The sequence below is a fragment of the Carcharhinus amblyrhynchos genome, chromosome 5, assembly GCF_965287045.1.
Source record: "Carcharhinus amblyrhynchos chromosome 5, sCarAmb.v2.hapA, whole genome shotgun sequence".
NCBI lineage: Eukaryota > Metazoa > Chordata > Chondrichthyes > Carcharhiniformes > Carcharhinidae > Carcharhinus > Carcharhinus amblyrhynchos.
Genome location: NC_137328.1, coordinates 128,668,129 through 128,689,744, shown reverse-complemented (window position 1 = coordinate 128,689,744; position 21,616 = coordinate 128,668,129). Strand labels below are relative to the sequence as shown.

The window sequence follows — 21,616 nt, the reverse complement described above, 5'->3', positions numbered from 1 at the left end:
TGTTGCAAGCATTAATGATTTGGCCTTGAATGTGGGTGGCATGATTGGGAAATTTGCAAATGACACAAAAATCGTCTGTGTAGTTGAAGAGGATCGCTGTCGACTCCAGAATGATATCACTGCTTTGGTTGAGTGGGCAGAAAAATGTGAGGTAATGCATTTGAAGGTGGCAAACAAAGCAAGGTAATACTGAATAAATGTGAAAATATTGAGGGGGGGTGAGGAAGTGAGAGAGCTTGGAGTGCATGTCACAGGTCCCTGAAAGTGGCAGGATAGGTGGACAAGATGGTCAGGAAAGCAGATGGAATGCTTTCCTTTACTGGGTGAAGTACTGAACACAAAATCAGGGATGTAATGATGGAACTATAAAACACTGGTTAGGCCACAGCTGGAATTTTGTGTTCAGTTCATTACAGGAAGGACATAATTGATCTGGAGACAGTCCAGAGGAGATTTACAAGAATGTTGTCAAAGCTTGAAACTTGCAGCCAAGAAGAAGATTGAATAGGTTGGGGTTGTTTTCCTTTGCAGTTGAGGGATAACCCAACTGAAGTATACAAAATCATGAGCTCCTACACAGGGTAAACAGGAATTATTTGCTTCCCCGTCTGAGGGGTCAATTACTTAGGGCAGAAATTTAAGGTGATTGGTAAAAAGATTAGAGGGGTCACGAGAAAATACTTTTCCAGAGGGTGGTGGCTGTTTAGAATCCACTGCCTAAGTTTGTGGTTGAAGCCAAAACACTCAGCTAGTTTAGAAGATAATTTGACCTGCATCTGAAGTGCTGGAACCTACAAGGCTACGGGCCAGATGCTGGAAAATGGGATTAAAACATGCAACTAGTTTCTTTATTTTACCCATGTGTTTGGCCAGCACAGACACAATGGGCTGAATGGCCACTTTTTGCACCATAGCCATTCCAATGTTCTACTATTACCAGAATATTCTCGGACCTATAGCCATACCCAGGAGTACGCAGTGCTTTCAGCCATGTCTTGATATCATGGGGGTGAATGGAACTGATTACAGAGGTCATAGTGTCATAGAGGTTTACAGCATGGAAACAGGCCCTTCAGCCCAACTCATCCATGCCGCCTTTTTATTTTAAACCCCTAAGCTAGTCCCAATTGCTCACATTTGGCTCATATCCCTCTAGGCCCATCGTACCCATGTAACTATCTAAATGCTTTTTGAAAGACAAAATTGCAACCCTAAGGATATTATCAGTGATGCGCAAGACCTTGGACAATAGAGACAGATCATCTATTCAGCACTTCTGGCTGAAAATCTTTTGCATGGATATGCTGGCCTCCCCATCGCTGAGGATGGGGTTATTGGCGCAATCTCCTTCTCTAGTTAGTTATTTACTTGTCTTCTACCATTCTCAACTAGGTATGGCAAGGCTGGTTTGACTATTTCTCCAGTTAGTTTTTTAATTAAATGGGATAACCGCTATATAGCGAGTGCTTCTGGAGCGCAGACGAAGCGACTGCGGACATTCACAGATTTAAGGATGGAGCATCGCACATTCTCAAGAAAATAATCTTCCTTGGGAACAAAAACAGCTGTAGACAAGTGGAACTTTTTGCCCCAAAGCCTGTTGGTGCTAGGGCACAATTGGAGTTCTCAAAACTTGAGATTGGTAGAATTGTGTGTTAGATATGGACGTGGAGCCACGTCAGGTAAATATAGCCAAAAGATTGATCATTCGTGATCAAGGGGCTGAATGGTCTAGTGTAACCCCTCTGATCATTTCCAAAGATCATCTGTATTTGTATTTAAAGGCCTCATGTTTTACAGATGTATGTCAGCATGCTGTGAAAATATTACTTACCACATCTGTGACATTGAGGATTTTCCGTGTCATCCCTTCAGCATCGTGAGAAGGAGTGGGAGTGAACCAGAGTTTCTGGAATGTTTCATTGACCAGTTTCTGCAGAGGGACAAATTCAAGTTATATCACACCCATTTGGGAGTTCATCTAATCAAAGCAAACACAAGAACAGCATTGGGATTAGATCGGCTCACGTCTCGAACTTCTATTCATCCCACTAGATCAAATGGTAACGTCGGAGAATTTAGATAGGGGATGGTTTCCAGAGGATCTGTAGCTTGCAAATATTTTAAATTCCTGATTGAAAAAGCAGAGAGGATAAACCAAACGATTCAAGGCTAAACAGCTTAGTGGGTGGAATTTAACTACAATCATTGGAAAATTCAAAATAGTTCTCACTTGGAGAAATCTGGGATAATAAGGGGCAGCCAAAATTGATTTATTAAAGCTAAATTATGAAGTAACAATGTTGAAGATTCAGGAGGACAGTGGCACTTGGTAATAGATTCATAGATTCACAGAACCCTACAGTGCAGAAAGAGGCCCTTTGGCCCATCGAGTCCACACTGAACAAAATCCCACCCAGGCCCTATCCCCACATCTCTACATATTTTACCCAGTAATCCCTCTAACCTACGCATCTCAGGACACTAAGTGGCAATTTTATTTAGGATGGCCAATTAACCTTTGGACTGTGGGAGGAAACTGGAGCACTCGGAGGAAACCCACGCAGACACAAGGAGAACGTGCAAACTCCACACAGATAGTGACCCGAGCCAGGAATCGAACCCAGGTCCCTGAAGCAGCAGTGCTAACCACTGTGACACCGTGCCGCCCCCAATATCATTGGACTAGTAAGAGTTCAAATTAATATCCTGGTTAAAACCTCACCCAGCAGCTAGTAGAATTTGAATTTAAACAAACAATCAACAAATTGATTTAATTAAAAAAATTAGCATGAAAACTCATCTTAGAATAGAACATTACAGTGCAGTACAGGCCCTTCGGCCCTCGATGTTGCGCTGACCAGTGGAACCAATCTAATGGCACTCTAACCTCAACTATTCCAATGTTATCCATATGCCTATTCACTGACCATTCGAATGCCCTTAAAGTTGGCGAGTCCACAACTGCTGCAGGCAGGGCATTCCACACCCTTACTACCCTGAGTAAAGAACTTACCTCTGACATCCGTCCTATAATTACCACCCCTCAATTTAAAGCTATGTCCCCTTGTGTTAGCCATCACCACCCGAGGAAAAAGGCTCTCACTGTCCACCCTATCTAACCCTCTGATCATCTTGTATGCCTCAATTAGGTCACCTCTTAACCTTCTTCTTTCTAATGAAAATAACCTCAAGTCCCTCAGCCTTCCCTCATAAGACCTTCCCACCACACCAGGCAACATCCTGGTAAACCTCCTCTGCACCCTTTCCAATGCCTTCACATCTTTCTTATAATGTGGCGACCAGAACTGTACACAGTACTCCAAGTGCAGCCACACCAGAGTTTTGTACAGTTGCAACATGAACCTCACAGCTCCGAAATTCAATCCCTCTACCAATAAAAGCTAACACATCGTACGCCTTCTTAACAATGGTTAGTAATGGTTCATGAAACTATCAATTGTAATAAAAATCCATCCTTTTCACTATGTCATTTAGGGAAGGAAATCTGCCATCCTTATCTGGTCTGATGCATGCGTGATTCCAGATCGTGGGGATGTAGTTACCCACAAATTCAACCAAAGAACACACCCGTCAACTCAACACTCTGATCAAGACCTTTGATCCGGACCTTCAGAGCACCCTCTGTGCTCTCATCCTGCGCACTCCCAACGTTGGAGATCTCTACTGCCTCCCAGATACACAAGGGAAACACACCCGGCTGTCCCATCGTATTGGGCAATGGGACCCTGTGCGAGAACCTCTGTGGCTACATCGAGGGCATCCTGTAGAAAGAACCCCCATCTTTTGTCTCGACACTAAGGATTTCCTACGGAAACTCAGCACACATGGAGCAGTTGAACCAGGGACACTCCTCGTCACAATGGATGTCTCGGCACTCTACACCAACATCCCCCACGACGATGGCATTGCTGCAACTGCCTCAGTACTTAACGCCGACAACTACCAGTTTCCAGATGCAATTTTACAACTCATCCACTTCATCCTGGATCACAATGTCTTCACCTTCAACAACCAGTTTTTCACCCAGACACATGGAACAGCCAATAGGGACCAAATTAGCACCTCAATATGCCAACACCTTCATGCACAGGTTCGAACAAGACTTCTTCACCACACAGGACCTTCAACCGATGCTATACACTCGATACATCGATGACATTTTCTTCCTTTGGACTCATGGTGAGCAATCACTGAAACAACTAAATGATGACATCAACAAGTTCCATTCCACCATCAGACTCACCATGGACTATTCTCTGGAATTGGTGGCATTCTTAGACACACACATCTCCAGTTACCTCAGCACCTCACTGTATCGCAAGCCCACAGATAACCTCACGATACTCCACTCCTCCAGCTTCCACCCTAAACACGTTAAAGAAGCCATTCCCTACAGACAAGCTGCGTATACACAGGATCTGCTCAGATGAGGAGGATCGTGACAGACACCTCCAGATGCTGAAAGATACCCTCATAAGAATAGGGTATGGCGCTCAACTCATCAATTGACAGTTCCGACACGCCACAGCGAAAAACCACACCAACCTCCTGAGAAGACAAACAAGGGACACGATGGTCAGAGTATCCTTCGTCGTCCAGTACTTCCCCAGAGCGGAGAAGCTACGAAATCTTCTCCAGAGTCTTCAACACATCATTGATGAAGACGAACATCTCGCCAGGGCCATCCCCACACCCCCACTTCTTGCCATCAAGCAACCGCACAATCTTAAACAGACCATTGTTCACAAAAAACTACCCAGCCTTCAGGAGAATGGTGACCACAACACCACACAACCCTGCCACAGCAACCTCTGTAAGACACGCCGGATCATCGACATGGATGACATCATCTCACGTGAGAACACCATCCACCAGGTACATGGCACATACTCTTGCAACTCGGCCAATGTTGTCTACCTAATACGCTCCAGGAAAGGATGCCCCGAAGCATGGTATACTGGGGAGTCCATGCAGATGCTACAACAATGGATGAATGAATATCGCTCGACAATCACTAGGCAAGACTGTTCCCTTTCTGTTGGCGAACACTTCATCGGTTACAGGCATTCAGTCTCTGATCTTCGGGTAAGTATTCTCCAAGGCGGCTTCACAACACATGACAGCACAGAGTCGTTGAGCAGAAACTGATAGCCAAGGTCCGCACATGTGGACAGCCTCAACCGGGATCTGGGGTTCATGTTGCTCTGTAACCCCCATGACTGGAGCTTGTAAAATCTCACTTACTGTCCTGTCTGGAGACAATACACATCTCTTTAACCTATGCTAATGCTATCTCCACTCACATTGTCTGCATCTTTAAGACTTGAATAGCAGGTTAGTTGTAAAGACTTGCACCCTAATCAGTATTCTGTAAACTGTGTGTGCCTTTATATGCCCTTCTCTGATCAGAACCTTCCACACACCTGACAAAGGAACACCGTTTCTGAAAGCCTGTGGGATTACTATCAAATCAACTGGTTGGACTTAAACTTGGTGTTGTGAGACTTCTTACCGTGATTCCAGATCCACAGCAATGTGGATTTCGGAAAAGGGATTCTAGCAACATCGGTGTCGGTTAAGGGATGAGTATCAAGGAATCGTGGAGAATGAATGTTTATCCCCATTGGGGGAACTGCTTGAACAGACTTGGATAGAAGGAGCACATTTTCAAATTTTTCAAGTGATTGTGAGAGTAGTACTAGATTATAGAAGGGTATAAATAGACTGGTGAATTGGGCTTGCACATGGCAGATGCAATATGATATAGACAAGTGTTGAGTGACGTACTATGGGAGAAACAGCATGGAGAGGAGTATAATCTAAGTTATATAATTTTGAAGGTGTACAAGGGCAAAACAGACCCAAGGTTAAGGGGAAATCTAAGAGTTATTTGAAATGATGGCTTTTGATACAAGGAGTGACAAAGTGGATCGGTAACCAAAGGTCACAAATTTAAAATTAACTGGCAAAAGAATCAGGAGAAATTAAACTTCACACAAAGTTGTTAAACAATTGAAATGGACTTCCTGAAGGGCTAATAGAAACAGATTGCATGTGAAATTTCAAAAGCCGAAAGACCCCTTACTTAAAGGTGACTAACCTGCAGGTTTATGGGATGAAAGCTGGGATATGGGACTGTTTTGATAGCTCTTAATGTATTTCCTATAGCAAACAGGAAATGCTGAATCACAGATTTTGAACTTGTGATGAATTGAACATTTAAGTACATCATTCCATTCTCCACATTGCCTCAAGGTCCTAAACAAACTACTGGAGTACAATACCCTAGTGGCAACGTTAGAGTCATAGAGGTTTACGGCATGGAAACAGGCCCTTCAGCCCAACTTGTCCATGCCACTTCTTTTTTTAAAACCCCTAAGCTACTCCCAATTGCCTGCATTTGGCCCACATCTCTCTATACCCATCATACCCATGTGACTACCTATTTTTTTTTGAAAGAGAAAATTGTACCCACTTCTACCACTACCTCTGGCAGCTTGTTCTAGACACTCACCACCCTCTGCACAAAAAAAGTGCCCCTCTGGACACATATCTCTCCCCTCTCACCTTAAACCTATGCCTTCTAGTTTTAGACTGCCCTATCTTTGGGAAAAGATATTGACTTTCTAGCTGATCTGTGCCCTTCATTATTTTATAGACCTCTATAAGATCATCCCTCAGCCTCCTACGCTCCAGAGAAAAAAGTCACCCCAGCCTCTCCTTATAACTCAATCCATCAAGTCCCGGTAGCATCCTAGTAAATCTTTTCTGCACTCTTTCTAGTTTAATAATACCCTTTCTATAAAAGGGTGACCAGAATTGCACACAGTATTCCAAGTGTGGCCTTACCAACGTCTGGTACAACGTCAACAAGATGTCCCAACTCCTGTATTCAATGTTCTGACCGATGAAACGAAGCATGCCGAATGCCTTCTTCACCATTCTGTCCAACTGTGACTCCACTTTCAAGGAGCTGTGAACATGTATCCCTAAATCTCTTTGTTCTGTAACTCTTCCCAACGCCCTACCATTAACTGAGTAAGTCCTGCCCTGGTTCAATCTACCAAAATGCATCAGCTTGCATTTGTCTAAATTAAACTCCATCTGCCATTCGTTAGCCCACTGGCCCAACTGATCAAGATTCTGTTGCGATTGGAGATAATTTTCTTCACTGTCCATTATGCCACCAATCTTGGTGTCATCTGCAAATTTACTAACCATGCTTCCTATATTCTTATCCAAATCATTAATATAAATGACAAAGAACAGTGGGCCCAGCACTGATCCCTGAGGCACACCGCTGGTCACAGGCCTCCAGTTTGATAAACAACTCTCTACAACCACCTTCTGGTTTCTGTCAAGAAGCCAATTTTGTATCCATTTAGAGACCTTACCTTGGATCCCATGAGATTTAACCTTATGCAACAACCTACCATGCAATACTTTGTCAAAGGTCTTGCTAAAGTCCATGTAGACAACATCAACTACACTGCTCTCATCTACTTTCTTGGTTGCCCCTTCAAAAAAGAAAACTACCAAATTTCTGAGACATGATTTTCCACTCTCAAAACCATGCTGACTGGGATTAGCAAATTAGAGCTCGCCAGTTCAAATCTAACTAGGAGAATTTGGAAGTGCCCACGAGGATTCCTGGACTATTGTTTAAAGAGTTTAAGAATGTTCTTCAGAAAAGGTAAGCTGTCTTCCGAACCTGTCTGATGCATTGTATTAACAAATAATTACCATCGCCTGTTCCATTCTCTAACATTAGGTTACAGAATCATAGTATTGTGCAGAATCCCTGAAAGTCTTCAACTCTCGAGCCAGACCCAGGTGGAATAGTGATGAGAGAATGTGTAGTAACATGAAAAGAACGACCTCAAACTCTACCACACCAGCACCCCATGTTCTGAGATTCAAAACAGTGCACTGAAAGTCAAACTCTCCAAAGTTCCATCTATTCCATCCCTCCACAATCTATCCTAATACAAGCAGTTGTAAATTTACCCCAAACTCTCTACAAGTGCCATCACAGAAAGCAATGTATTATCTTTACCCTCTCCACAATCTCCCCCCCATCAAACCAGCATTTTAACCCTAAACTCTCTACAAACTCTCAAATCAGTGTATTGGCCTTATCACCAACAATCTCATGTGGCTTGCTTACAATCCTAGACTTAAGCCTAAGGCGGGCCATACGGATGAGTCATACAATGCAGAAAAGGTCCATTGGCCCATTGCGTCTGCGTTGACAGTAACTGCCACTAAAAATTGTGCTGATCCCATTTTCCAGCACTTAAAAACATAGAAAATAGATGCAGGAGTAGGCCATTTGGCCCTTCGGGTCTGCACCACGATTCAATATGATCATGCACCTTCAGTATCCCACTCCCGGTTTCTCTCCATATCCCTTGATCCCTTTAGCCACAAGGGCCATGTCCAGCTCCCTTTTGAACATAAACTGGCCCCAACAGCTTTGTGGTAGAGAATTCCACAGGTTCACAACACCCTAAGTGAAGGAAAGTTCTTCCTCATCTCAGTCCTGAATGGTTTACCGCTTATTGTTAGACTGTGACCCCTAAGTCTGCATTTCCCAGTATCAGGAACATTCTTCCCACATCTAACTTATCCAATCCTATCAGGATTTTGTGTGTTTCTATGAGATCCCCTCTCATTCCAAATTCCAGTGAGTACAAGCCCAGTCGATTCAGTTCTCTTCATATGTCAGTCCTGCCGTTCCATGAATCAGTCTGGTGAACCTTCGCTGGACTCCCTCAATGGCAAGAACATCCTTCCTCAGACTAGGAGACCAAAACTGCACACAATACTCAGGGTGTAGCCTCACCAAAGCCCTGTATAATTGCAGCAAGACATCCTTACTCCTATACCCAAATCCTCTTGCTATGAAGGCCAGCGTGCCATTAGCTTTTCTCACTGCCTGCTGCACCTGCATGCCAACCTTCAGCAACTGTTCCACCATGATAGCCAGGTCACATTGCACTTCTCCTTTTCCTAAACTGCCACCTGTCAGTTAATAATCTTCCTTCCTGTTTTTGCCACCAAAGTGGATAACCTCACATTTATCTACACTATATTACATTTGCCAAGTATTCGCCTACTCAGCCAGCCTGTCCAAGTCACCCTGCAACCTCCTCACAACACACATTATCACCCAGCTTAGTGTTACCTGCAAATTTGGAGATATTGCATTTGATTTCCTCATCCAAATCATTAAAGTACATTGTGAATAACTGGGGTCCCAGCACTGAACCCTGCAGTACCCCACTAGTCACAGCCTGCCACTTGTCCCACATCTTTGAACGTCATGATGTTACAAGTGTTCATCTAAATATCTTTTAAAGGCTGTAAGGTTTCCAGCCTCAACTACCTTCCCATGCAGTGCATTCCAGATTCCCACCAGACTGAATTTTCTTTCTCAAATCCCCTCTGACTCTTCAGCCCCTCACTCTAAAACAATGCCCCCTTGTGATTGACCGCTCAACCAAGGGGAGCAGCTACTTCCTATTCAGAGTTGTTTGCCCATCGTCATCGATGAGGACCTCGATACTATTGGTCATTTTGATGGTGGTTGCGGTGTGTCCGAAGATGACTAATCAGGCCAATTAGAGCACGGAATGTCCTGGCACATACTGGGCAGACTTGTGTTGACACTGTAGTTGTTGTGTTGGTGGCTCTGGACTTGCGCAGCTTGTACTTAAGTTGTGCTTCAGCAATACACCTTACCTCGTAAGCTTGACAGCCTTTGTGGATGAGGCAGTGCCAGTGCGGCGGTTTTGTGCCAGCGTTTCCCAGGTGATCGTGTCAATGTCAAGCAACTTCAGGGAGGCCTTGAGTGTGTCTTTGAAATGTTTCTTCTGCCCTCCATATGAGTGTCTTCTAGCAGAGAGTTCCTCAAAAAGGAGCTGCTTGGGTATGCGCTCATCTGACATATGGATGACATGACCTGCCCACCGGGTCTGCGCTCTCATCAGCAGTGTGTGGACTGATGGTAGACTTGCTCCAGAGAGAACTTCAGTGTCTGGTACTTTGTCTTGCCATCGGATGTGTAATATTCTATGAAGACAAGTCATGTGGAAATGATTGAGTTGTCTTGCATGCCTTCGATACACAGTCCACGTTTCACAGGCATACAGGAGGGTAGTGAGTACCACGGCACTGTAGACCTTCAGTTTTGTTGCTGGGCTGATTCCTCGACATTCCCATATAGTGGAGCGCAGTGACCGAAAGCAGAACTTGCCTTTGCTATTCTGCAGTTAACTTCTGCATCAATAGTCACTGCTTGGGAGAGGGTGCTGCCAAGATAAGTGAACTGGTCCACTGCCTGTAGTTTCTGCCCGTTGTTTGTAATTGTGGATTCTGTGTATGGTGCATGACTTTGGTCTTTTTAATGTTGATGATGAGTCCAAAGTTGTCACAAGCCGTGGAAAATTTGTCCATACTGACTTGCATCTCTGGCTCTGAGCCAGCATACAGGGCGCAATCATCCGCAAAGAGGAAATCTCTCAGAACAGTCTCCTTCACTTTGGCTTGAAGCTTGAAGTCTCCTCAGGTTGAACAGCTTCCCATCCACTCTGTTCTTGGGGCTGATTCCAGCAACACTGTCCTGGAAGGCATCATTCAGCACGGCAGTAAGCATCATGTTGAACAGTGTGGGCGCGAGCACACAGCTCTGATTGACGCCACTGGTGACTGGGAATGCCTCAGAGGATTCTCCGCCATCCAGTACTCTGGCCATCACAGAACTGGCGTACCATCTGAATGAATTTGGGGGGACAGCCGAACTTTGACATGATCCTCCACAGGCCTTGTCGGCTTATAGTGTCGAAGGCTTTCGCAAGGTCAACAAAGGTTGTGTAGAGCTCGCGATTCTGCTCCTGACACTTCTCCTGAAGTTGGCACGCAGCAAAAATCATGTCAATAGTCCCACGACCTTTGTGAAAGAACACTGTGACTCTGGAAGCAGGCCCAGCTCCAGATGAGTGACCAGACGATTTAGCAGGAGTCTTGCGAGGGTTTTTCCTGTGATGGAGAGCAGCGAGATTCCTCGGTGGTTGTTGCATACTTGCCGATTGCCCTTTCTCTTGTAGAGGTGTACAATGGAAGCATCTTTAAGTATTCAGAGTAATACAGTGCCGAAGAGGCCATTTGGGCCACTGAATCTGTAGAGGCAGCCAAGAAACACCTGACCTTCCAACTAATCCCATTTATCAGCACTTGGCCCATAGCCTTGAATTTTATGGCATGCCAAGTGCTCTTCCAGGTAGTTTTTAAAGGGTGAGGCAACTCGCCTCTACCACCCTCAGACAGCGCATTCTAGACTGTCACCACCATCACTGGGTAAAAAAGTTTTTCCTCACACCCCCCTATAATTTCTGCCCCTCACCTTGAACCTACGTTCCTTTGTGACTGATCTTTCAACTGAGGGGAACAGCTACTTCTTATCCACTCTGTCCATGTCCTTCCATCCTTTACACCTCAACTAAGCTGCCCTTCCGTCTTCCCTGCTCCAACAAAAATAAACGAACGCTATCCAAACTCTCTTCATAACTTAAATGTTCTACCCCAGAAAACACCTTAGTGAATCTCCTGAGCATACCCCTCAATCTTATACAGCTCAATCATGTCTCCCCTCAGCCTTCTTTGCTCTAGAGAAGGCAATCCAAGTCTATCCAGTCTCTCTTTACAGCTCAACCGCCCCATCCTAGCCAACAATCAGGTGAATCTCCTCTGTAGTTCCTCTAATGCTATCACATCCTTTCTACAGTGAAGTGATCAAAACTGCGCACACTACTCCATCTGTGGCACAACGAACACCCTGTACAACTCCAACATTCCCTCCTTGCTCTTATACTCTATACCACAACTGATAAAAGCAAGTGTCCCATCTGCCTTCTTAATTATCCTACTCACCTGTTGTGCCACATTCAGAGATTATGAATAATTATCCCAAGATCTCTATTCCCCTGAGCTTCCGCGTCCTGCCATTCGTTAAATAATTTCTCATCTTGTTTCCTTCTTCTAAAGTGTATCACCTTGCACTTATCTGGATTAAATACCATCTGCCATTGCTTTGCCCATCCGATCAACGCATCTATATCTAAGAACATAAGAAATAGGAGCAGGAGTAGGCCATCGAGCCCCTCATGCCTGCCCCGCCATTCAATAAGATCATGGCTGATCTGTCGTGGCTCAGTTCCACATTCCCGCCCTCTCCCCATAACCCTTAATCCCCTTCCTATCAAAAACCTATCAACCCGCGTCTTAAATATATTTAGCGAGGCAGCCTCCACCACTTCAACGGGCAGAGAATTCCAGAGATTCACCACCCTTTGAGTGAAGAAGTTCCACCTCAACTCCGTTCTAAACTGCCACCTCCCCACCCCCCCCCCCCCCCCCCCCCGGCTTTATCCTGAGGCTGTGCCCTCTAGTCCTACTGTCCTTTCTGAGCAGGAAGAGCCTCTCCACCTCTATCCTATCCATCCCATTCAACATCTTATACGTCTCAATGAGATCTCCCCTCATTCTTCTAAACTCTAACAAGTATAAGCCTAGTTTATTCAGCCTCTCCTCATAGTTCAACCCCCTCAACTCCGGAATCAGCCTAGTAAACCTCCTCTGCACTCCCTCCAAGGCCAAAATATCCTTGCGTAAGTGTGGCGACCAAAACTGCACACACTACTCCAGCTGCGGCCTCACCAGTACCCTGTACAGTTGCAGCAAGACCTCCCTACTTTTATATTCAATCCCCTTCGCTATGAAGGCCAGCATCCCATTTGCCTTCCTGACCACCTGCAGGCTGGGTTTTTGCGACTCATGCACAAGGACCCCGAGGTCCCTCTGCACCGTCGCATGCTGCAGTTTTTCGCCACGTAAGTAATAGTCCTTCCTACCATTATTCCTACCAAAGTGGACAACCTCACATTTGCCGACATTAAATTCCATTTGCCAGTTCCTGGCCCATTTGCCCAGCCTATCTAGATTCTTCTGCAGGCTCTCCACACCCTCCGCACAATTTGCTGTTCCACCAATCTTGGTGTCATCAGCAAATTTCGACATCATACACTTGGTTCCCTCCTCCAGATCATCTATATAAATGGTGAACAGCTGAGGCCCCAGCACCGACCCCTGGGGCACTCCACTAGTCACCAACTGCCAATCCGAATAGCACCCATTGACACCCACTCTCTGCCTCCTATTTGACAGCCAATCCTCTATCCACGCTAACACCCTACCCCCAACTCCATGCCCCCTGACCTTCTGCAATAACCTCTCGTGAGGCACCTTGTCAAACGCCTTCTGAAAATCAAGACAGACCACAACCACCGGCTCTCCTCTATCCACCGCCCTAGACACATCCTCATAGAACTCCAATAAATTCGTCAGACACGACTTCCCCTTAACGAAACCGTGCTGCGTCTGCTCTACCAAACAATTCTCCTCAAGATGCCTCGCTATTTTCTCCTTGATCACGGATTCTAACATTTTTCCTACAACAGACGTTAAACTATTGGGGGTTATAGATAGGTCTACGGATTGGTAGGTGTTGATGTGATCAGCGCAACTCGTGGGCTGAAGGGCCTGTTTGTGCTGTAGTGTTCTATGTTCTAACCGGCCTATAATTCCCCGCCTTTTGCCTGCCACCCTTCTTAAACAACGGCGTAACATTAGCCGTTTTCCAATCTTCCGGCACTTTCCCAGAATCTTCTTGTAACTTAGAAGCTTCTTCACCAGTCTTGGTGACATCTGAAAACTTGCTAATCATTTTCCCACATTGTCATCTATATCGTTTAATTAAAAAACAGTAAGGGAGCCAGCACTGAAACATGGTACACCACTCAACACCGATCTCTTTCGACCTTCTCAGTCTCCCATGTGGGACCTTGTCAAAGATCCGCCACATTGTTTAAAATAATTTGTTTCTTTGGAGTGTGCAGTAATGTTGTACAGGAGGAAGAGTGAAATGCAAGAACTTCAATGTCAGCTTCATAGACCAGGTTGGGCACATTGGCATAAGAACATAAGAAATAGGAGCAGGAGTAGGCCATCTAGCCCTTCGAGCCTGCCCCGCCATTCAATAAGATCATGGCTGATCTGTCGTGGCTCAGTTCCACTTTCCCGCCCTCTCCCCATAACCCTTAATCCCCTCTCTTATCAAGAACCCATCAACCCGCTTCTTAAAAATATTTAGCGAGGCAGCCTCCACCACTTCAACGGGCAGAGAATTCCAGAGATTCACCACCCTTTGAGTGAAGAAGTTCCTCCTCAACTCCGTTCTAAACCGCCTCCCCTTTATCTTGAGGCTGTGCCCCCTAGTCCTACTGTCTTTTTTGAGCGGGAAGAGTCTCTCCACCTCTATCCTATCCATCCCATTCATCATCTTATACGTCTCAATGAGATCTCCCCTCATTCTTCTAAACTCTAACGAGTACAAGCCTAGTTTATTCAGCCTCTCCTCATAGCTCAATCCCCTCAACTCCGGTATCAGCCTAGTAAACCTCCTTTGCACTCCCTCCAGGGCCAATATAGTTTATATTTTTAAAAATTTATTTCACATGATCTGGGCATGGCTGGCTAGGTCATCATTTTACTGCCCACCCCTAATTGCCCTTGAAAAGGTGACTTGTGCCTGGATAGGTTTTGGGAAGTCAGGAGGCAAATTACTCAACAGAATTCCAGACTCTGACCTCTTCATTAGCCACAGTATTTATCAGGCTAGCGTAGTTCAGTTTCTGGTCAATGGTAACTCCCCCCTCCCCCACCGTGGAGGGTTGGAGTTGTGTAACTTTACCTTAATGCCCTCTTCATCATTGACCCTGCGAATCATTCGCACACACATCTCAGTCACTTTAGAGAAGGTTGGCTGTTCAATACAGATGTCACGCAGGATCTTGATCACCCTCTTTCTCACACTGATACCGGTGTCCTGCAAGAGATTACTTGTTAAAAGGTCAAGACAAGTTTAAAGAAGTTGTATAGATTTCTAGGTACAGGGCTTGCTAAAAATCAGTAACATCTAACAAAATATAGGGCCCATTTTCTCCATATTCTGGAATAGTTCCCACCAGCACTGTAACCAAGCCCCAGGGTGATGCAACATAGGAGGTCATCATTTGATCCATTATGTCCTAAATTTTTCCTGAAGCTCTCCAATTAATCCCATGCCCCTGCCCTTTCCCCATCCCTCAGAATCCCACACCCCTTTCTTATGTTGCTTCTGGTTCTCATTTCAAATTCATGGTTACCAAACCTTCTGCAACTGGAAACAATCTTTCCTTATTGGCTCTATCGAAACCTTCATGGTTTTGAACACCCCCATCAAATTTCTTACTAACCTGAAGCTGAGAACAATCTCAGCTCTGCTAGTCTGTTCACTTAACTGAAATTCCACATTAATTCCACAATTTGAGTACATTTCTTCTGCATGCTCTCAAAAATCTTGACATCTTTCTTAGTGTGGCATCACAGAATTGAACAAAATATTCCAGTTGGGGCCTAAACTGTAATATATCATTTTCTCTCCATAGATTTCTGCTTTTATTAGCACGATTTTATCTTTGTACCTTTTGTATATTATTAATGCTCAGGATCCTATTTAAAAAAAAGCCTGCCTTCTAAACCTGTCCTGTTACATTTGAAGATTTGTGTACATGCACCCTCAGGACATTCTGTTCCTGCCCCCCCCTTTAAAGTTTACCAAATGACGGGAACATACATTTGACAAAGCTATGACAAAGGGTCATCTGGACTCAACATCAGCTCTTTTCTCTCCTTACAGATGCTGCCAGACCTGTTTTGGAGGGGAATATTGCCCTGTGCAGTCTGTATTGACAAGACCACACTGTAAATCCTGATGAGAGGCATCCTCCTAGTTAATCCAGTTAGGAAAAGCAATTTTTTTTCTCATTTTAAACACATTTAAATATTGAAGAGAGACACACAAGCTTTTTCTTGTCTTGTACTCATCACAACAAACTTACAGGGTTTCCTCTCTGGCACCTTTGAAGGTTACAGAATCCTACCATTAATAAAATTAAGTCTCATCACCAACTCCCACAAAATAAAGGAAAAAAGATGAACTAGGACACAAGTATTTCAGCTTCCAACCCACTGAGCAGCATGGTACATCAGTTCAGCTTCAGTACAGCCTGATAATAGAAAGACACTTCCCGGAATCCAGAGTTGAAAACTTAGCTCGCTGAAATGTCTTCAGGTCAATTTGATAATTAATGTTTCAGAATATTGGTACAGAGACAATGGGCCAAATGGGAAAGGCAGAGCAATGCGGCTAAGGGAGAAGTACTTAGAGAGCCTACACAGGGGCAATGGGTTAAATGGTTTCCTGTGCTGTTAAATTCTATAATTACATTGGCGATAATAATAGAGGTCTGACTGTACACAAAGTCCTGGGACAATTCAAGCATACATCTGACCTATGCACGTATATTCTCCCAGAAAAGGTTACCCATATAAGATACAGCATTGTATTATAATGCCTTGTTGACAATGATTCATGCAGTGTGGAGTTTGAACTGAGGAACAGAGCACGCTCCTGCAGTCAGTTCCAATACCATCACTTTCAGCTGAAAGTAAAATTCATCCACAGGTACATCAGGAAAACATTTACAGGACTCTCAATTTGGCTTCGCAGGTAGAGGATGTGGTTAAGGCGGCATACAGTGTACAGGCCTTCATCAATTGAGGAACTGAGTTTAAGAGTCGGGAGATAATGCTGCAGCTGCACATGACCCTGGTCAGACCCCACTTGGAGTACTGTGCTCAGTGTGGTCGCCTCACTACGGGAAGGATGTGGAAGCCATTGAAAGGGTGCAGAGATTTACAAGGATGATGCCTGGATTGGGAGACATGCCTTATGAAGATAGGTTGAGAGAGCTCGGTCTTTTCTCCTTGGAGAGACGAAGGATGAGAGGCGACCTGATAGAGGTGTATAAGATGATGAGAGGTATTGATCGGGTGGATTCTCAGAGGCTTTTTGCCAGGGCTGAAATGGCTGCCACAAGAGGACACAGGTTTAGGGTGCTGGGGAGTAGGTACAGAGGAGATGTCAGGGCTAAGTTTTTCAGTCGGAGGGTGGTGGGTGGTGGGTGAGTGGAATCGGCTGTCATTGGTGGTGGTGGAGGCAAATTTGATAGGGTCGTTTAAGAGACTTCTGGATGAGTACATGGGACTTAATAGGATTGAGGGTTATAGGTAAGCCTAATAGGTAGAGATATGTTCGGCGCAACTTGTGGGCCAAAGGGCCTGTTTGTTCTGTAGTTTTTCTATGTTCTATTCCATCAACACAGAAAGACACAACTTCACACACTATTGCCCAGTCACTTGCCTTAGGAAGTCAGGGGCTCAAACGTTATTACAAAGAAAAATTCTGCAACTACTGCAAACACACAGGTTAGTCATCATATGTTAAAGGAACTTGTTCAAAACATTCCACATTTTTAACTTTGTCAAATCCAGCCCTGCTGAACATTTCCAGCATTTTATGTCAGATTTCCAGCAGCCAGAATATTTTGCCGACAGATCAGATTAGGTGCATTGGCAATACTAAATTCTCCCTCAGTGTACCCGAACAGGCATGGGGTGTGGCGACTGGGGGATTTTCACAGTAACTTCATTGCAGTGTTAATGTAAGCCTACTTGTGAGACTAAATAAACTTAAAAAAAATTAACTTGCAGGTGTTACTAGTGTATTGTGAATGTACATTCTTTCCTTGTAACCATAATTAATGGCAACTGTTTCTCAGCCACAGGAAGCCCCAGAGCTGGATTTTGGTGCCAATTTTTACCTTTTGGCATTGCTAAGGTTAACTTTAGAAAACCTGTCCCTAACTCACAATATCAGCTGCCTTTCTCGAGTGCGTCAGGTTGGGCTTTCTGTAGTAGCTTGGAAGCAACCTACCAGTATCCTCTCAATCAACATGTCGTAATACTGCTCAGTGAGCTGAGGGCGGCTCAGCACAAAGCGACCTAGTAACTCCACAGCCGCTTCACGCACACTGGTGGAATTGTCCATCAGACGCCCATGGACCCCACGTTGCATGTCCAGCTGTGAGGGAAACATACAATGATTATATCGTGAGATTCAGTGGCATGCACACAAAAATTCTCAATGATATACAATGGAAGTGAGAGAAGAGGACCAGAGCTAGCATGTAGAGTGAAACTACTTTCTGACCCTATATATAGGAATCTTTCCTTTTCTCCCCATCGCCTCCCATTATATCCGTTCACTTTTATTCTTTGATCATCTCTCCTCACTCCATCCATCTCAATTCTCATTTAAAATCCTCATTGTTATGGCCCGCCCGAGTAATATAAGCATTTCTCATTGAGATATCTTTGCTGCTTTCTATCTCTTAACTTTCACCTCATGCTCTAATCTCAATAAACAACTTTTCATCTTCCTTAACTCCAACTTTCATATGAACTTATCAGCTCTCATGAGTTCATTGTCTTCTCTTAATTGCTTCCTCCATCTAAATTTTCTTGGCCACCCTCTTAACCTTGTTAACTCACACTGCCACGCTACTCACATTGTATCTATTACGGATAATGCAATCTCTGATCTCGTACCACTCTACATCCACATCCCAGCATTGCCTTCTGTTCATCTCTTGAAAGATTTGCTCTTCAACTGATCCAAGCACACATTCATCCTTCATCCTATGCTTACGAGGACATTATTAGTTTGCTGAAACACATCTCATCTCCACCGATGCCTTTTTAGTGCAAGAGACACAGATAGGAACAGACAACTGATTTAACACCAGATCCGGCTGCATTACCAGAATCTGATCAGGGTGTGCAGCTTTGGAATTCATAGGGAGGGATGTGATAGCAGTGCAAAGTGTACGGAGGAGATTTACCAAGATGTAGCCTGGGCTAGAGTGTTTTAGTTACGAACAGAGATTGAATAGACTGCCACTGTTTTCCTTGAAGTGGAGGAGACTGAGGGAGGCCTTATTGAGATTACTAAAATTATGAAGGACATAGGTAGAGCAGGCAGGAAGAAACTTTTCTCCTTGTGGAGGGGTCAATGACTAGGGGTCATAGATTTAAGTTAAGAGCCAGGAGGTTTAGAGTGGATGTGAAGATCTTTTTCACCAAAAAGGTGGTGGGAGTCTGGAATACACTGCCTTAAACGGTGGTGGAGTCAGAGACTCTCTCAATATTTAAGTAATATTTAAATGCGCACTTGCGATGCCAAGGCGATGAACCAACTGCTGGAAATGGGATTAAAATAGTTAGGCAGTTGTTTTTGACCAGTGAAGATGTGATGGGCCAAAGGACCTTCTCTGTGCTATAGATCTCTGACTTCTGGGGCCCCTCACCTGTAAGCGTCAAGACTGATCTGATGAAAAAAATGAAGAAATTCAAACTCAATGAGATACAAGGTCTCCTGGAAGCCACTTTCAACAACACTCATAACATCATGGAACTAAAGCCTAGAGAAATGCAGCTAACTGACCAAGCAAAAAGTCAAGACAATCATATGAAGATCAAAATGATATTAAACCCTTCTGTGATGCTCTGAAGATAATCTATGGTCTAAAAATTTCCAGAAACTCTTTTTGGCACTGACGGAACCACATTGATTACTGACAAAACTACCCATCTGGAGAGATGGGTAGAACCTTTCATCAATGTTCAGAACCAGCCCTCAATAATCAACAATGAGGGATTGCCCACTTGCTTCAAATTGAAATCTACATGTCATGAGCTGATACTCCTCAACAACGCAGAGATTATGAAAGCTATCAGTCTTCTGTCAAGTGGCATGGCACCAGGGTCAGGTCTAATGCGTGGTGAATCAGACAAGACAAGAGACACAATACTCACTGACCACCTCACCTAACTATTATAGATAACTTGGAACCACGAAACTATTCCTCAGGGATTCAAAGACAATCGACTGCCCACCTTTATTAAAGGAAGGGAGATTGTTGAGTTTGCAATTACTATCGAGAAACTTAGAAGAAAGGAACAGGAGGAGGCCATTTGGCCCTTCGAGCCTGGTCCACCATCCATCACAATTGTGGCTGATCATGCAACTCAGCCTAATCCCACTTTCTCCCCATAACAGAGGAGATGTTAGGGGTAAGTTTTTCACTCAGAGGGTGGTAAGCGATTGGAATCGGCTGCCGTCAGTGGTGGAAGAGGCGAACTTGCTGGGGTCTTTTAAAAGACTTCTGGATGAGTACATGGGATTTAATGGGATTGGGAGTTAGCTCTATGGCTTGGTAGGTATGGATATGATCGGCGCAACTTGTGGGCCGAAGGGCCTGTTTGTAGTGTTCTATGTTCTATAAACTTTGATCCCATTCGCCCAACGTGCTATATCTAGCCACCTCTTCAATATATTCAATGTTTTGGCATTAACTACTTCCTGTGGTAATGAATTCCACAGGCTCACCACTCTTTGGGTGAAGAAATATCTCCGCATCTCTGTCTTAAACTGTACTCTCAAACTGTGACCCCTGGTTCTGGGCAACCTAGTCAATCTTTTCTCACACATCAATCCCACCATCCCTGGAATCAGCCTGGTAAATCTTCACTGCACTCCTTCAAGAAGAAGATCCTTCCTCAGGAAAGGAGGCCAAAGTTACTGTTTGTGCTGTGGTGTTCTATGTTCTATAAACTTTGATCCCATTCGCCCAAAGTGCTATATCTAGCCACCTCTTGAATATATTCAATGTTGTGGCATCAACTACTTCCTGTGGTAATGAATTCCACAAGCTCACCACTCTATGGGTGAAGAAATATCTCCGCATCTCTGTCTTAAACGGTATTCTCAAACTGTGACCCCGGTTCTGGGCAACCTAGTCAATCTTTTCTCACATTTCAGTCCCACCATCCCTGGAATCAGCCTGGTAAACCGCAGGGATCTGTTTTGGGGCCACTGCTGTTTGTCATTTTTACAAATGACCTGGATGAGGTTGTAGAAGGATGGGTTAGTAAATTTGCGGATGACACTAAAGTCGGAGTTGTTGTAGATAGTGCGGACGGATGTTACAGTTTGCAAAGGGACAAAGATAAGCTGCAGAGCTGGGCTGAGAGGGGGCAAATGGAGTTTAATATGGAAAAGTGTGAGGTGATTCACTTTGGAAAGAGTAACAGGACTACAGAGTATTGGGCTAATGGAAAGGCTCTCGGTAGTGTGGATGAGCAGAGAGATCTCGGTGTACATGTGCATAGATCCCTGAAAGTTGGCACCCAGGTTGATAGGGTTGTTAGGAAGACGTACGATGTGTTAGCTTTTATTGGTAGAGGGATTGAGTTTCGGAGCCATGAGGTCATGTTACAACTGTACAAACCTCTAGTGCGGCCGCACTTGGAGTATTGCGTACAGTCCTGGTCGCCGCATTACAAGAAAGATGTGGAAGCATTGGCAAGGGTGCAGAGGAGGTTCACCAGGATGTTGCCTGGTATGGTGGGAAGGTCTTATGAGGAAAGGCTGAGGGGCTTGAGGTTGTTTTCATTAGAAGGTTAAGAGGTGACTTAATTGAGGCATACAAGATAATCAGAGAATTAGATAGGCTGGACAATGAGAGACTTT

At 44.5% G+C, this 21,616-nt stretch overlaps 1 protein-coding gene across 5 annotated transcripts in view; it reads right to left on the bottom strand.

Annotated features, from left to right (window-relative positions):
* Positions 1-21,616, bottom strand: part of nipblb (NIPBL cohesin loading factor b) — a 600,450-nt gene that overhangs the window by 159,595 nt on the left and 419,239 nt on the right. For all 5 annotated transcript variants that reach the window (XM_080189563.1, XM_080189568.1, XM_080189564.1 and 2 more), the window contains 3 exons: positions 17,960-18,106; positions 14,834-14,968; positions 1,835-1,933 (listed from right to left, as the gene is read on the bottom strand). In XM_080189563.1, coding sequence (XP_080045689.1) covers positions 1,835-1,933; positions 14,834-14,968; positions 17,960-18,106 — 381 coding nt within the window. The remainder of the gene's footprint in view (positions 1-1,834; positions 1,934-14,833; positions 14,969-17,959; positions 18,107-21,616) is intronic.